We start from the raw sequence: 18,678 nt of genomic DNA, 5'->3' as shown, positions 1-18,678 counted from the left end.
GACAATGACAAGAACTCCTTTATCCATCATGTTTTAGTCTGAGTAGCATACCTTCAAAATATATTTCAAGTTGTTGTTAACTTAAAAACTAGGCTTCAGCCTACCATGTGGTAGTCCATTATCACATCAGCCTAACTTCTTGCAGGCCATGATTCTATCTATACTGGACAATGCAATAGCTGGCCTATCTGCTTGTGTGTGACCATTTCCTATAGATCCCTTTTGGCTTTCTATAGGTGGATGAAATTCACATCCCTCACAGGACACTCACTCTGCACGCTACCTTACTTCCACGAGCCAACTCTACGTCCTCTCATTCCAATGCAGCCCTCTGTTTAGGATCTCCTGTGTCGGCCTTCCAGGAATTTTCTTCCGATATACAGTATGTTTTCTTATAGCCTCTATGTACCCTTTCAAAGTTTACAATACTTCAGTTTGTCTGTAGAAACTCTCACCACACTATTACAGAAGTAAAATAATCTTTTGAGCATTGTCAGTAGTATAAAATAGTGATGTGCTCCCTACCCACTTAGCATTCAAGGCCCACATGATAAGTTACATCAATTACATAAGTGTAGTGTACATAAAAATATCAGTTATCAGTACACATCCAACCAGACTAACCTCTTTGTGTCTTTCTGATGTCTTCACAGCCATGGCCAGTTTGGCACGGGGAAGGCCGGGTATGTTTTCATCTATTTCAACAATCCATTTTTATGATCATTTGTCCCATAGTTGTAACCAGTCATTTGGAGAGGAAAAACAACTTCTTTCTTATTACCATTTTTTGAAATCAGGCCAAGAGTTCTTCAAGAAGCACAAGGGGGAGCTTGAGATGCGTCTTGATGTCCTTGCACCTCTTCTTATCCACCTGCAGAGTGGCGAGGTCCTCTCTGGCCTGGAGAGGGAAGAGGTGGAGAAAGGTGGAACAACCAGCCAGAGTAAGAACTTTGCCCTCATAACCATGCTGGAGAAGAAAGGAGCCGTAGCACAAGAGAGGTTTTATGAGGCTCTCAAGAAACACAACCCTCTTTTGGTGGAGGATCTTCAGCGCTCAGTAGTGCCTGAGACACAGCAAAGAGGAGGTAATGACCCTTTTGTCTGTTGTTTCACCACTACAGTATGTCCAGTGGAATATCATTCAATTTCAATTTGTTACCATGCATATTTTGGCCAATTCTGTAACGTCAAGTATTACATTACATGCTACGATTTGTTAGGGCCAGAGCACTGATTGAAGGAATTACAGTATTCGTATTATTATTAGGGATCTAAGCAGCACAGCTGTTGAATAATCAACAGCTAAATAATCCAAACATTTGAATAACAGTTGATCTAAACAAACGATTGTTTCTGTAAGGAATTATTAGTATTATATTATTAGGGGTCTAAGCAGCGCAGATGTTGAATATATATATATAAAGCTTTATTGCAGACACAGGTCCATATCACAGTACACATAGATAATAAATAGTATAAAAGGGGATACAAAATGCATAAGAAATCACATATTATCCTATAGGACATACAAACAATTGCACCAATGCCTTCTTAGCCTAGAAGTGAATCTATAGCAGCTTTTCAGAGGGTTGACTAAGGCTTCTATAACTTGGTTCTCTGACTTGTCCAGGCGGCACATAAAGCCAAACATCAACTGCCTTAAGAGTGCCTCACAGGTAGGCACTCTGGTGGACACAAATAATTGGCTGGCACTATGCCACCTAGGAACACAGAGTAGCAACCTCATTGCATCATTGTATGCTACCTTAAGCCTCTGCATACTTCTTTTCTTATAGCTACTCCACAATTGAGCAGTATACAATGGTGTTATGTAGGTTCTGAATAGGGAGCACTTCACAGAGTCAGAGCACATAGAGAACTTCCTTATAAGCATGTTAGCCTGAGAATAGATTTTACAGCGCTGCCTGTAGAGGTCTTTGTCATCTGCCCAGTCATCAGATATGACATGACCTAGGTATTTGACCTCCTCGCACACAACAAGAGGGCTGTCTGACAAGTGAAAGGTCGGGAAAGTTGTTTTCCTGTCTTCAGCACTTCTGACTATCATTATATGGCTTTTCTTAGCATTATACTTGATGTCATGATCAAGACCATACTGGGAGCACACCTTCAGCATCTGCTGCAGCCCAGCACTATATGGACAGAGCAAGACCAGGTCATCAGCATAAATCAGATGGTTAACAATAATGTTACCCACAAGACAGCCTGTGTTAAGTCTGTTTAACTGGTTTGATAAGTCGTCCATGTAAACATTAAATAAAATAGGTGACAAGATTCCTCCTTGCCGCACTCCGTTACTGACACAGAATGGAGCAGATACAACATTGTCCCATTTAACCTGGAATGTCTGATGAGCATACCAAAACACTAATATTCTCACTAAAAAATTGGGAGCACCTCTTTCCAGCAGTTTTACAAACAATTTTTCATGATTAATTCTATCAAATGCTTTTGACGCATCAATAAAACATAGAAATACAGATGAATTCAGGCTAATGTATCTGGACACAATCTCTTTAAGAGCATATATACACATGTCAGTTCCATGCTTTCTTTTAAACCCAAACTGATTGTCATTAGTGAGAATATACATTTCTAGTTTTGTTAAAAGTATTCTCTCCAGTACTTTAGACAAGATACTGGCTAATGCAATAGGTCGATAATTGTCAACACTGTTAAGCTTACCAGCCTTGTCTTTAAGCACAGGCACTAGCAACACCGACATAATGGTATTAGGCAGGACACCATGAACCAAGCAGCCATTAAAACACATGGAGAGTAAAGGACAGAGCCTATGGCTTGCATTTTTTAGATGCTCTGCAGTAATGCAGTCCATGCCACAGGCTTTGTTGTTATCCAGCATGTTAATGGCATCAAGAATATCTACTGCCCTAACTGTCATGTCTGCTGGGACATTATGTTCAGCATTGATTGTAACTGGGTTACTTTTAACACAATTAAAGAGGTTATGGTAGTGCTCACGCCAGAGCTCAGCTATTTTTTCTGGTCTACTAACACCTTCAATGTCTGATGGTAGCGGTGATTTGTTGTTATTCATTACTCTAACCTCCTTCCAAAAGTCATTAGCGTTGTTGTTCTGTAGTTTTCTGGCAAGCGAGTCTGCTCTCATTCTGTTTTCATTTCTTTTAATAAAACGTAGTGCATATTTAAATGTAGCATTTGTATGTTTTTTCAAATCTAGCAAAACCCCATGTCTAGGCCTACCAGCCTCAGACCAGAGTCTGAAGGCCTCTCTTGCCTCAGCGTGCTGCTCAGCCACAAACTCATTCCACCCAGGTCTGATGTTGGGTATCTTACATTTAGATTTACTTTTACTTTTACACACAGGTTCACTAGAAGCATTGAGACATTTCACAATATCATCATACATGGCACAGAGAGTATCAGCATGTTGTGTGTCCTTGCAGTTCATATCAGAGCACAAAAGAGCCTCTTGAGGCAGTGCAATATTATTTAAAAGACTGTCTGTTCGCAGGGAGTAACCAGCAATATCATCACTGCTCAGTTTTGACCAGTCTAGTTTACTTGAGGAAGCAGCATTATTATTTCTGGACAGCAGGGGAACATTCTCAACATTTAGCAGTGCAGCAATAGGTATGTGATCAGAGGTGGCAAGTTCATAGCATACCTCCACATTCACCAAAGAAGCATGAGCATCAGTTGTGGTCACAATATGGTCTAGCCATGATGTTGTGTGCCATGCTTCACTCACATAGGTAAAGCTTGTGTCAGGCAGCAGAGCTTTACTTGATAGAATTAATTTGGACTCATTACAAAACTTTTGCAGGTGTGTTGCAAACAAGGATTTACTATCTGACATGTCAGCATTAAAATCACCCATAACATAAACACAAGACGAGCTGTTGTCCTCTATGAAGGACTGAATAAAAGCTAACCTATTCAGAAATTCATCCTCGTGCTCATATGATTCATATGGTGTATAAACATTCAAAACCGTAAACTTCTTTCCATTAAGATCACACTCTAGCCCTATGGCCCAGTCCACATTTAGGCGCACCACCTTCACCATTGGGTCAAGTTTAATGTTCCACAGTATGGCTACACCACCAGCTATCCTACCTCGAACCAGCCTTGTACTGAGGTCGGTAGTCGACTCTCCAGCCCCATGGAAGTTCATATGTATAGTGTTCAGCTTATCCAGATCTTGTTTCGCCAGCCAGGTTTCTTGCAGGCACAGGATGTCACATTTGTCCAGCATTGTGTCAACAACCAACCGTCTCGATCTATCAGTAGCAGATTGCCCTACTCGCAACCCGCGAGTGTTGTATGAAGCAACACGCATTACTGACTTGTGTCACTCCGTGCGGAGCAGCTTGCCTTCATCTCCTCTTCGCCCACAGATGTGGCCGGCACCTCAGCATTATTCCCATCAAGCAGCCCTACATTTTGAGAGCTAGGTGCATCCTCTGTAACTACAGACGGGCCTCTGTCTGCTCCTCTATGACGACGAGGCTCATAATAACGTCGGACAAAAGCCCCAGCGGGCCAGAGTTGCGGATCGTATAGCTCCGCCACCTCGTTACATTCAGCGGTGACACAGAAGGAACTGAATCTACTCTGTATCGACTCAATTTTTCTACATGACACATCCCGGCCCAGCTTCATCTTTAAATACTCACTGAGAGCGTTGGCGTCCACACTGAGATCAAACTTTGTAGCAAATACCTTGACCATCTTTGTTTTAACAGCCAGTATATTGCCGACCACACCAGTCCCGATTATGCCGGTTTTCTTTCTCACATGCCCCGCTGAGGTTTTCCCCATGCGAGTTGTAGGGCGTTGATGGGCAGAGTTTTCAGATGCTTGCTTCAGTCGTAGCTTCTGTGGGCGCCCATTTACCACCTTGCTCCAAGAAGGGCTCTGTGTAAGTCCCAGGGCTGGATCAGCAGGCTGAGCTGGTTGATCGCCGTTGGTCCATCCAGAGGGAGTGTTGGGGTCAGGAACGGGGCCCGACGGCTTCTCCAACACAGCCGAGTAGAGACCCGTACTGTGCGCAGGGCCTAACTCCGCCGCAGAGAGACAGGCAACCGGAGAAGTAGCGACCGGCCCAGCATTCCCCTCCACAGCAGTCAGACGGCTGTCAAGTTTAGCGGAAACCTCCCGCAATGTTTCACAGGCAGTTACCTGCGTTCCCATAGTTCTTTTTAGGTAGTCAATGTCAGCATTGATTTGCTGCATTTTCCCGAGAAGCGCAGACACATCAATGTGCTTAAATGAAACGGGGGTAATTCATCCAGGAAGTGCGATACAAATCGTGGGATCTCTTCACCACACTCATTAAGCACTTGCAGGCATATTTTGACATTGTTAATATCAACAGCTGAATAATCAAAACATTTAAATAACTGTTGAATAATCAAAGCAACTAAAATAAGGTTCCCACAGACACTGTGTGGCCTCGTTATAATTCTTACAGAAACAATAAGGCACAGCCTGCAACCCCGGTGATCAGGCCCTAAAAATGATACTAGAAAATAATAGAAACAGGGCTTTGCTGCTTTAGTGCTCAGGCCCTAATTATTTGGTATTAGATAATTACCATTAGCATTTGGTCTGCACCTTCACCTGTGTCTCCAGATATTCCTCCTCCTGGGCAGATCCAGTTCACTTCAGTGCAGCCAGACTCTGTGTCCTTTAGCTGGTCACCACCAGAGGGCGCTCCTGGGCCCCACAGGTTCAGAGTGACATGGACAGGAGGTGAAAAGCAGCGCAGCATGACAGTGGGACGTTTGGGTCTGACAGCGACAGAACTGATTCCAGGAGAGAAGTACCACTTTGCTGTGGCCACCATCACTGAAGATGATCATCAGAGCTCATGTGCGGAGAGATGTGTTCACACAGGTGAGACATATTTATACCAGGGGCCGGCAACCTTTCCTTTCAAAAGAGACATTTTTGACCAGAAATTGAAAGAAGACTTTCTGGGGGCCACAACAATATTTGAATGTGTGAAATAGCAACTTTTAAATTGTTTACTGTTAAATGTAACTATTGTATTTTTGTTATTTGTATGTCGCTAAAGTGTCTGCTAAATGCCATAACCATGAACATAACCATAACCGGGACTCTTTCTTTATAGATCAATACTGTTTAAATATGTGCAGAATTAATTGTTTTACTGAAATATTCAAGGAATATACTGGAAAATACTAGGAAATCTATAGCAAACTTAAAACACAAAAATACACAATTTCCTTCCACCAAAACTATTTTTTTGCAGATAAAAATCCCATACTGTCAGTGAGATCAAACTTGATCACAGCATTTTATGTGCACTAATGCTTGAGATGTCCACTCAAATTAGTGTGAGTGATAAGAACGTTTTTTGATAAGAACACAAAAAAGTGTAGTAGGAAAATCCTATGGTGATGATCAAAACCATGTAACATGTCTCCCCCTGTCCCCAATATTCTCTGCAGAGGTTCCTCCACCAGAGAATCTCACTGTGGATTTGAGCTCATTGACGGCCTCTCTGAAGTGGACCAAACCTGCCGGAGTGGACCAGGTGTCTTACCTGCTGGAGCTTTTCAGAGATCAGAAAAGCATTGATGCCGTCCACAGAGATTCTCCCAGTTATATAATCACTCTACAATATGGAGGGAATTACACCATCAGTGTGCACACTGTACTTAGCAATGGGCGTCAAAGTAAACCAAGCAGCCAGATCTTTAAAAAAGGTATGCAGTTAACTCCGGAGTACAAACAACCTATAGGGTAGTTAACAAGTTGTGGTAATTGGTGGAGTCTTGAGCAAGAATGTCCTCTGCATTAACACTAAATGGGCTTATAGTGAAAGCTAAAGGGGAAACTAACACCTTACATTAAATAAAAAGAATAACAATGCTCAAAGGCAGTAAGGGTCTTTACAGACAAACAGTACAAAATGTATTTTATTGTTTACAAAAAGTATTTTAAACTTTGAAAGTGTAGAAAGGTTACAACAACACCTGTATCCGGACGAAGCAAAATGCCTGGCTTCTTTGAGCATGTGCGTTCGATCTTACAGTGCCGCGCAAAACTGTCATAGTGTAAAGTATGATTCAGTCAGATCTTCGCAGCACTGCAAGATCAAACACACCTGCTCAAAGAAGCCAGGCGTTTTGCTTCGTCCGGATATAGATCTTGTTATAACCTCTCTCTACACTTTCAAAGTTTATAATACTTTGGTTCGTCTGAGACCCTAAACACACTAGCCTACTTCATCATTGTTTTTCACATCAACCTTTTCAATTCTTGTAGAGATTCCAGTTCTAGAGCATTATTTCAGACATACCTTTCTAGCAAGTTAATCACATAATCATTACTGTAGGCCTGTGTTAGTCATGCAGACTGGGGTTTATTGCCGAGAAATGGGATCGCAAGGAGATAGCTAATATCAAGTCCTGTCTGCTGAGAAATGTAATAAAAAATTAAATAATAAAAAAAACAGAATATAGGTGAAATTTATTCAGGAAAACGTTGCAATACACATGTTGTAGATGTGTGTGTTGTTGCATACCTGCTGTGTGCTGGTAAAGGTGTGCTCCAGTCTGCTACATGAATAAATAGAATGTTAAACACAACACAGCCTGTTAATTAAGCAATAAGCCCCGAGAGGCCGTGCGTTATACTGTATAATCAAACAGCTAAGGGGCGTTGTTAGGCACGACGCGAAGCGGAGTGCCTAAAACCCCCTTCGCTGTTCGATTATACAGTATAACGCACGGACTCGAGTGACTTATTGCTTTTCTAAAACGGTTACCACGTCGATCTAGCAAGATTTAATGAAACAAAGGCACAGCAACGAAAAAGTAACGTTGTATTCATAGATAATCATTCTTCCGCCAAGAAATATATTCCCTCATATGAATGGTTGCTATGCAACAACAAGACGCAGCCACTGCTAGTTTTGTGCTAGCGCATTACTATAGAACGAAATGCGGTCAAGGTGTGTGTTTATCGTCATATATACAACGGCATCGAATGCGATTCAGCCAATCATAATCAAGGACCGGAACTATCCGTTTTAGAATAAACAATAAAGGGCTATAGAGCTCCCCAGTCCCGCCCCTCCTCCGAGAGAGGTGCTTATCCGGAAGTAAAATTCTCATTCATTTCTCCCATTGACTTCTGGAAAAATTCGGATATAAAGAGTTTTAGACCATGCCTTAGGCTAACCAGCTACGATGTGACTCATAAGCATATAACTTATAATTTCGAGTGAAAAAATGAACAGAAAATGTAAAAAAAGCGAAAGGTACAAGACTGTGTACATATCTTAAATTCCGAGATAGAGAACTCAAATCCCAGGATGCTTTGCAAACGTACACACATTTCCAACATTTGCAGCCTAAAGATAGTTTAACATGGTTCCATATTAATCTGAGAAAAGAAGATGATTACTTCCTACCGTTTCCATTGAGTAAATTCAACCTTCAAGATGAGAAAACCGTTATTTTTCGGAAGACCACACATCGGTCCTGATCAGCCCTGCAGCCATTTTAAGTTTTGAAGTTCCAGCGAGACGAAGCTGGACGATAGGCGCGGGAAAAGCTGAGTACAGTTTGTTTGGCATTGCCATGGCAACGGCGATCTCTACCAATCAAAGGCTCTGCTTTCACCAGTTTTACACGTTAGGGTGTCGGGTAGTGTAGTACTCTCTCGTTAAATCGTGAATAAAGCATTGTTTTCTCAAAACAAGGTTGATGCCCCCATTAACTTTTGACATCTATATGAGCAGGTATAATCGCTTAGTCACATCGTAGCTGGTTTTAAGTCTACCATGGACGGTTACGATGTTATGGCTTATTCTCCAATTGTCAATGGAGAAATTGTATTGGATTTTTACTTCCGGACAAGGCTGTGGGCGGGACTGGGGAGCTCTATATGGTTAAACAGCACAGAGTCTCCCTTGTGGGGCTGCATCTGTATTGTAGCTGGTAACCCCCTTTGACTCATGAAAGTCATGTTGCAGGCTGACCTGTTGTGATTGGGTCATTACTTACTTAGGCAAATATGGGCCCATAACTTTACAGTATAAACCACGGCCTCTCAGGGCTTATTTCTTAATTAGACGATGGTAATTAAATCCAATAATCTGTTTTAAAGCAAGATAAAGATAGAAGTAGACCTGCCCTAATATAAAAATTTGATTTTAACTTAATCAATTATTTTAACAATTGATTTTACAGATCATACAGTTTCCACATAAAAGTTTGGCAAGTTTTCTTGCAGTATTTTTAGCCAAATTACTGTTTAATGTCATTTTCAGCTTGAACTTTATTATTGTATTTCACAACAACCTTATCAATTCTTCCAGAGATTCCAGTCCCTGACCGTCTGGCTGTGAGCTCCATCACCACGTCATCTGCTAGCCTCAGCTGGGAGTTGTCTCTTGAGATGGAGCAGACTCCACACAGTTTCCTGGTCTCTTACCAGAGTGAAGGGACTGAGCCACAGACAACCTCTTCAGAGTCATGCAGCACAGACATCACAGGCCTGAAACCAGGAACTGAATACACTGTTATAGTCTACACTGAGCTTAAAGAAGGAGGAAAGAGCAAGCCTGCTTCCATGACGATTAAGACAGGTGAGATATTATTTATAAAGGTGTATGTCCATGCACACCATTGAATCTTCTGTTGATTTTGTTGCACAATTACACAAAGCACAACAACTGCTTGGCAATCTGTAGGCAAGACCCAAATCTTTAGTATTTAGGGCCCGAGCACCGAGGTGCGGCCGCTGTAGCAGCGGCTGCACCGTAGGTGCAAGGCCCTATTGTTTTTGCTCAGATTATTATTAGGACCCGAGCACCGAGGTGCGGCCGCTGTAGTAGCGGCTGCACCGTAGGTGCAAGGCCCTATTGTTTTTGCTCAGATTATTATTATTATTATTATTAGGGCCCGAGCACCTACAGCGGCCGCACCGTAGGTGCAAGGCCCAATTGTCTTTGCTCAGATTATTATTATTAGGGCCCGAGCACCGAAGTGCGGCCACTGAAGTGGCTGCACCGTAGGTGCAAGGCCCTATTGTTTTTGCTCAGATTATTCTTATTATAGTATTTTCCTCTTACCGGAATGTTTTGCCCTTTTTCACCAACTTGGCATGCTCTAAAACTCTTAAAATTTGGCAGCTACCTGTGGAATTGATACCTCTACTGAGAGACAGACCTCTGGCCTAGGGTGTGGCTCAGGGACTCTATAGCGCCACCTAGTGCGATATGTGTTGTGGTTGACACATACATTCACGAAAATGCACATCATGCATTTTGAAACACTTCTCCTAGACGGTTTATCGAAATCATGTCGTTTCAGCAGTAAAATGATCTTGAGGGGTTGCCCAAGAGAACTTGCGACCAGATTATAATCATAGCCTAGGCTATGTTGTTGTCAGTTTACAGGGCGATGTTTACAAGCACTTACTATACCCAGTATGTCTAAGTAATGGTCGCGGGTGTGGGGCGGGGCAGGTTGTCAAAATAGATACAGTGGTGCGGGGCGGGCTGGGGCGGGCCAAATAATTTCATAAAAGCGGGACCCCCGGGTTGAAAAAATACCCGACCCACGCATCACTACTACTTCTCACAACTGTAACAGCAAATTGGATAGTGCTCACCATGTTCTAACGTACGCACGTTATAAGCTATAAATCATGGGCACGTTTTTTAAAGAACGAGCTATCGATTTGTTTTATTTGAGAGCTCGATTTATTAAAATGAGAGCACAATTTTGTAATTTGAGGGCTCGATTTTATAAAACGAGGGCATGATTTAATGAAAACGAATGCACATTTTATACAAATCATGCTCACATTTTTATCTAATTGTGCGCCCGTTTTAAGAAAAACTAAAACGAGTGTACATTTTAGATTAGCGAGACCACGCTCTACTTAAACGAGTGCACGATTTAGTAAAACGAGAGCTCGATTTTGCAAAGTTGAGCGCACGTTTTCTTCCTTCCCCAAAAATATTGCTTTGAGCCCTCTAGGGCTCCGTAGTTTTTGGATCATGCACATTGAACATTGGTACCCCCAGGCGTGATTATGAAAAACAAACCTATGTATTGTGTTTCGATTTGTTCCCCCTGTTTGAAACAATGATAAGATTTCAGCAGCCTAAGATTGAGTCACATAGGGCAAAACTGTACTCAGAGGTTTTCAACTTGGCATTTCTCTGTGCAGGTCACCAGCAGTGGTGCTCACAACTGAACCTGGTGCTGCTGGGAGAGTGCGGCTCTGGGAAGAGTGCCAGTGGAAACACCATCCTGGGATTTGAAGCTTTCAGATCAGTGCCTAGTTCCAAGCCCGTCACCACTGACTTCAAGTTGGAATCAAAGGTTATCTATGGAACAGAGGTGCAAGTAATCGACAATCCAGACTTCTTTGATGATGAGCTTCCTCAGCAAAGCAGACATGTTATGGATTGCAGGGAGATGTGTGAGGTTGGTGTCTGTGTGTACCTACTGGTCATTCAGATTGGACGCTTCACTGAGGGAGAGAGAGACATTTTAAAGGAGTTAGAGGATGCACTACAGATCAAATTAAGGAACAGAGCCATCATCCTCTTCACACGTGGAGATGATCTGGGACGTCAGGAGATTGATGAATATGTGAAATGCACTTCTCCACACCTTCAGAAGCTCATTTACAATTGTGGTAATAGATATCAGGTGTTTAACAACAATAAGAGGGATGGAGAGCATCAGGTGAAAGAGCTCTTGAAAAAGGCAGCTAAACTGGTGAAGGAGACCTATGGAGTTGGAGTCTTCCCAGAATATGAATCAGGGAGGCAAGGCAATTGTATTATCACATAATTGCTGTGATCATGCTAACAATTCAATGGATTTTGTTGTACTTTGTGTAAAATTTAATGCAATACTGCTAAGCTTTACTAAGTATTCGTAAATCTGATTTCATTTGAATTGTTTTATTGTATAGGCCAGTAATAATGAATTTATTTACAAATCCTTTTTTATTTTAACAATCCTCGCCGAATGTGCTTCTGTATTAATCATTTGGCATTTTGTTATTATTTCATAATAACTGGTGGTGGTAGGGGAATTGGACCAGCATGCAGTACCTTGTGGATTCCAAGGGCAAGGCATTTTATCCCAATTTGCTTCAGGGGGGACTGTCTTCAATTATTAAGTCACTTTGGATAACATGTCAGATAGATAATTAAAATTGCAAGAATATTGTTTTGTTGCTAAACATCAGAGAACAGCAACACCATTGTTCTTCACATTTTTTATTTTGTGATAAGTAAAAGTCTTTTGCCGTTATGTTTAGCCTATTTTAAATAGTTTCTGTCACAGAGTAAAGTTGTACTGTAGTATGTGTCTCTATTGATTTATTAACTGTAATAAAACCGCATCGCCACATAATGGACTCAAGGCTGTATGAGTGTTCAAAGTGTCATCTAATGGTGAAATCACAAAATAAAGCTCCCAACACGTCAACATTTCAGTATGTTACTACCTTCGTGATCACGATCAGTCATTCTAATTAGCTGGTTTGAATTGCATTGAACTCAATGAGAATGAAACCAGCTAATTAGCTAACAACTGACATAAAACCATGCCAATCTCTTAGTATGGTGAAGGGTATGTGATGATGTGGGGTTATTTTAATTCCAAAGGCCAAGGAGACTAAATCAGGGTGCATAGTGTCCTGGATCCATGAAATAACTGGCCTTTAAAAAATAAAAATCCTCTATGGGAATTTAACATGGGCATTCCACCACTTATGACCCCTGTATTTTAAGGAAAGCATGTGTACCACAAGAGAAACGTCAAGAGATCGTACAGGTTCCGGGAGTTACCTGCAGGGGGCGACACAGTCTCAAACTAGAAAAGCACTCAAAGGATCCAGACGGTGATACGGAACATTCCCAAAATTAAAGTTTCTTCCTTGGGTCATTTCAGGCCTTCCCTGAAAATGTAATCGAAATCCATCCATAACTTTTTGAGTTATCTTGCGAACAAACATACAAACAAACAAACAAACAAACCCAGACGAAAACATAACCTCCTTGGCGGAGGTAACTATATGGCTGTAGGGTGTTTTATTGGTGATTTAAGGCATTGTGTGTATGAATGAATCTGTCCAACTCTATTTCTTAAAAGTATAAATGTCAGGAAGTGATTATCCCTGACCTGTTCCCTGAGACGTGCACCTCGGACTATTACTGTTGTTGACACAAGAGGCATCAGTGAAGTTATCTCAATTACATCTCAAAAACATCCACCCATTTTGGGAAAATCTCAACATGTTTAGAATATTTATTGTGTAGAGTTGAAAACACGTTCCCCTCACCGTTACATGAACTGCATATTTGAGAGGGTCAATCACAATGTCCAGAAAAATTGTAATATGCTGCCACCTAGTGGCCACATCAAGAAGAATGAAGAACATGAACAATTGCCTTTAGAAATGCATACTGTAGCTGTGGAATTATTTAAATATAAATAATTTTTTAAAAAAATCTATTTTAAACTAATGGACTACGGGGTCCTGGTCACCATGTCGGGACTTATTTTCTGATAGTTACCAGTGGACAATACATTAGCCCTTATGTAGCCCTCAGAGAGATGCTCTTAATTCATTCTACACTATCCTAGGCTATTGCATGCGAAATACTCTTAGTGTGTGCTGTAAATATTCTGAAGCTTTAAATCGGCGATAAAAGATCATTCAACTTTTTTTATTTACATACAGGACCTGATCCACTTCCACTTGCCTTATAGCCTAGCCTACTGTATTACCAGAATCATTTGGAATGTCCATGGTACTCTTTTTCCATCTAGCTAAAAACATCTTTGCAAAAGTGGTATATGGTTATAATAATCTCACTGAGAAACCTTCTAAATCAAAGTTCATGTCATGTTAAAATGTTTTTAGCAAATAAAGCTAAGCCTTTAACGTCGTTAATGTTAGGCCTATTCATTTTTTCTGAATTGTCTTTTTATCTAAGGTAAATGTTGTTGAAATTGCATAGGCTAATGTAATGCAATTTGACTTTACATGTTTACTGGTGATTAACTATAAAGCTCGAAGGGGCTCTTATTTTCCTATAGTGGTCCCACAGACCATGAGCTTCATTTTTTGAGCACAAGCGCCTTGTGTGTCTACGGTCAGATCAGTGGTTGCTGCAGGCCCGGAAGTGGGTCCCACTCTGTTCCGTTCATGCGTGGTGAAGTGCAGAATCGCGGGCCTTGAGACGTGGCTGCTTCTGGAAAACCCTCTTGTGAAATCCAGCGACCGGAGTTTCTCGAGTCGTCTGCAGCCGGGGCGCCCTAAACAGAAGCGCGTCTGACGCGGGGAGCTGGATGGCAGGGACAAACCGGAGTCGCCTTCGCAGGAATCTCAGCCGGGTAAACAACACGCTTTCACCTCTTTATTATTCCACTTTCTCACTGCCGAACATTTAAACAACACATATGAGTTTATGATTGAGTAACCGCATCACACTAGTTAATTTGTAAGTTTTGATTTAGTCTATTGATAGCAGGCTGTGTTTGGTTCAAACTGCGTTACAGCCGATAACAAGTCCTCGAAAGCAGACAGCTCTCATCTGAGCATTATTGCACAAATGTAGCGTTAGTTATGCATATGCGCGCAGTCTGTTTTGATTTTGACATTAAAATACAAGACAGACACAACGTGGCAGCGATCATCATTTTATCCACTGCAGTTATGTAGGTTATAGTGTGCCAGTGTGGGATGGTAGAGTTTTTACAGTTCGTTGAATATCACTGTTTTGCTGCGTGATAGGCCTACAACGTCCGAATGTTCTGTTTTTGACTTGGTAAAACTAGGTGATGCTGGGTTAATAGGGTAAAGAAATGCTGCGCAGCTAAGTTGCATGGTGTCCGTTCTACACTTCACCTCGTTAGCGGAGTATGATTAATTTTCACCCTGCCGCACGACTGCCTTTCGCGCGTACAGTGTGTTAATTCGGGTCTTTTCTAAACTTGCATCAAAGTCATATATCAGGCGCCCAAGGCCAGGACCTGATTCAGCACGCTAGCCTATTCCAAAAATGTGTCACTGTCATGGCCAGAGGCTCCTTTTCACGAACGGTGTTGTTGGCCGCAGCCAGAGCCAAGTCGGACATAACCACGTCCGTTTCAGTAACGTACACACCAGATCAGCGTCTGATGTCGTGTGGCGGCCGACCGGGTCAGGTTACAGGGTACAGCCGAGCGAGTCAGGCAGAGGCCATGATGGTGAGTCACACAGTTGTGGAGGACCCCGATCTGGAGCCCAGACTAGCTGCTCCTGCTGCAGGGATTTGCTGCCGAATTCTTTCACTCCAACATACGGGCACTTGTGGGCGTTTTGGGGAGGTAGGCCATGCTGTTGGAGGTGCAGACAAATGCTGCATGCCACTGAGATCACATGTAAGGAGCTGGCTTAATCGTGGCTATCAATTTGGTAACTGTAATAGGCTATTTGACGTCTTTAGAACACTAAACATCGGATGTGTCAAATGTTGAGTTACTCTAGTCTAGATTTGTTTGATGTTAATCACTCCTATGATGTATTACTGTTGTCTATCCAAAGTAAAGTGTGCCTGTTTCAAAGTGAACTGATGGTCAAATCAACCAGAAATCCTGCATGCTCCTCTTAGTGGTCTGTCCACATGTTGGTAATCGACTCCTCATGATCAAAGGAAGAACCTGCATCCGGAACTCAGTGTTGCACATGATGCTTTTACATTGTTGAGCCTTGTTTTGGTAACAACCCTACAGCAGATTGTTTTGTGTGATAAGGCTGCATTTGACAACTTCATGAAAAGCCTTATGTATTTAGGCTACTGTAAAGTAAATGCCTAGCCTGCTGTATATGGCGAGCATCATATTGTGTTTTGAACAGGTGGAAGAGGAGATCAGAGCTCCTCTTCTGATCTCAGGCCAAATAAGGGCAACAGGACCAGCCTGATATGGGCAGAAATGACTTGGGCTAGATCTCATCACCATGGCAGCATATGCACTGATGGACCCATCTCTCAGCACTGTGCTGCGATCTTAAGAGTGTCCTAAATGAGAAGCTATCAGCACTGTGCTGCGATCTTAAAGAGTGTCCTAAATGAGAAGCTGTCAGAACTGTGCTGCTATCTTAAGTGTCCTAAATGAGAAGCTATCAGCACTGTGCTGCGTTCTTAAAGGGATATTCCGCCATTTTTGGAAATACGCTCATTTTTCACCTCCCCTCGAGCAAAACAATCGATATTTACCTTGTTCCCGTTCATCCAGCCATTCTGTGAGTCTGGCGATACAACTTTTAGCTTCAGCCTAGCATAGATCATTGAATCGGATTAGACCATTAGCTTCTTGCCTGCTAGCTTCATGTTTAAAAGTGACTAAGATTTCTGGTAATTTTCCCATTTAAAACGTGTCTCCTCTCAAGTTAGAAAGTGCAATAAGACCAACTGAAAATGAAACCTGGCGTTTTTCTAGGCTCATTTGACATGGAACTACACTCTCATCTGGCGTAATAATCAAGGCAACTTGCAGCTACTGGCACTACTACTGCTTGTTGTCTATGGGGACTATTTTCAGATGCTGCGTACGATATCACTGCGCCTATGGTACGTTTGCAAGTTGCCTTGATTATTACGCCAGATGAGAGTGTAGTTCCATGTCAAATCAGCCTAGAAAAACGCCAGGTTTCATTTTCAGTTGGTCTTATTGCACTTTCTAACTTGAGAGGAGACACGTTTTAAATGGGAAAATTACCAGAAATCTTAGTCACTTTTAAACATGAAGCTAGCAGGCAAGAAGCTAATGGTCTAATCCGATTCAATGATCTATGCTAGGCTGAAGCTAAAAGTTGTATCGCCAGACTCACAGAATGGCTGGATGAACGGGAACAAGGTAAATATCGATTGTTTTGCTCGAGGGGAGGTGGAAAATGAGCGTATTTCCAAAAATGGCGGAATATCCCTTTAACACTAGAAGCGCCGCGCCGTTCTGACCCACTTATACCTAGAAGCGCCGCGCCCCGGTCATTTGACCGCTTTGACGACCTACTAGAAGCGCCGTGCTGTTGTGAACTACTTAAAGCGCGGCGAGGCGGTCAAATGACCGCTGAGTCCTTAGACTGGGAGGCTTTTACTTACACATAATGATCGCTAGATGGCGCTTCGTGCACGAATGAAATCGTTTGGTCATAAATTCAGTTTGCACTAAACCATGTGTCATTCGTGTCAGACCGTGTTGTTGATAATCTGTGATTGTTTGTTTCATTATGACATACAGCACGTTTGAGTTATCTGTTCATGTATTTGTGTTGATTTGTGTTGTTTGAGGTAAAAACTTTGGAAGAGTTCTTGAACAAACCTTAAGCAAACTTGACTTTCAAATAAAATGCTCTAAGAGTGAATGTCACTAGTTCTAATTCACTCCCCAAATTCACTTCTATTCATTTAATAGGTAGCCTATGTTCGCGCCGCCGAAAATGATCGGACCTGGTCACCTGGAACAAAGAGCCTAACAGTCTGGTTTCAATTACACAGTAGCCAGGATTTCATGCCGATTTTTACAGGCTACCGTGGCTACTTTCTAAAACAACTTTCATTCATTTAGGGAGAAGCATCTTATAGGGTCTAGGCTAGCTACCTCGGAGGGAGGGAGATAGAGAGAGCTATGCTGAGCAGGCATAGGCGTGAGAAGTAGCATAATTTAAAATAATGAGTGAATGATATTCTCCGTTTTGCGAATGTATAGGCTATGTTTGCGATGTCTGCTGAAAAAAAGCTATAGGCCTATTCTTTCTAAGCTAACTTCTATGTGAATTCGAGATTCAGCATTGACACACACATTTTCACGTGCCTGATAAGCAAGGCTGTAGCTCACTGGTTAGAGCTTCGGCCTGAGGACTCAAGGGGTGTTTGTTCGATTCCCAACCTATTCATGACGGAAGTCCTTTTGAACAAGGCATCAATAAAGTAGGCTATATTCTATTCTTTTCTATTCACATAACTACACGCACGCTGGCGAATTCGAACATTCTGAAACGCGCATATGCGATGAAACATTGCGCATTCTTCCACGAGTTGCCTAAACAGTCAGCCTACAGACTAGGCCTATGCAGGGACAGATAGATGGGGTGGGGGTGGGGAAGCAGTTAATTGTCCTCATGCCTCGGTGATCTCTGTAGCCTAGCCTAGACGAGTGTATGGGGGAGGGGGGATGATCGGTTTCAAATAGGCTGCAATGGATAGTGTTATGTATAGACCCCGAAGCCATTTGCTTTGAGAACGGCTGGCTGATGAAGTTGTTGGCTGGCTAGCTGGCTCAGCCAAAACCTTAATGCAGCCGCCACAGTTTTCATGACTGATAATGGCTTTAGTTGCCACTTCATGTCTACAGATGTGTATATTGTATTAGATATCAACACACAATGTTATTGTATTGTTTTGGACAACGTTCTGCACGTTTCACTTCAATGTAGACTGCATGCGTTCATTGCGTTGTGAACGCGCAGCAATCTCTGGAGAGGAAACGATGGAAGTCGCAGCAGTAGCCTAATAGCCCATCACGTTCAATGCTGTAAATCCATCTGTTCCAGAATATTTGGTTCATATCATCAATCTTTGGTTTTGGTGTTTGTGCAACCGCGGCCTTACGATTT

General features: G+C 42.2%; 2 protein-coding genes across 2 annotated transcripts in view; both read left to right on the top strand.

The window, feature by feature from the left end:
* Positions 1 to 655: 655 nt before the first annotated feature.
* On the top strand, positions 656 to 14,356 carry LOC134069454 (uncharacterized). Its single transcript, XM_062525418.1, has 7 exons — positions 656 to 683; positions 798 to 1,085; positions 5,641 to 5,904; positions 6,483 to 6,740; positions 9,362 to 9,631; positions 11,224 to 11,830; positions 14,179 to 14,356. The coding sequence occupies exons 1-7, from the start codon at positions 656 to 658 to the stop codon at positions 14,354 to 14,356; spliced, it is 1,893 nt and encodes a 630-aa protein (XP_062381402.1).
* Positions 14,222 to 18,678, top strand: part of slc39a13 (solute carrier family 39 member 13) — a gene marked incomplete in the record, with an annotated part of 23,765 nt that continues 19,308 nt past the window's right edge. Inside the window, 1 exon segment of the mRNA XM_062524655.1 lies at positions 14,222 to 14,414.

This window comes from Sardina pilchardus, chromosome 21 (genome assembly GCF_963854185.1).
Source record: "Sardina pilchardus chromosome 21, fSarPil1.1, whole genome shotgun sequence".
In the NCBI taxonomy this organism is placed as follows: domain Eukaryota; kingdom Metazoa; phylum Chordata; class Actinopteri; order Clupeiformes; family Clupeidae; genus Sardina; species Sardina pilchardus.
Note: the sequence above shows the minus strand (reverse complement) of the source record. Positions and strands in the feature narration are given on the sequence as shown.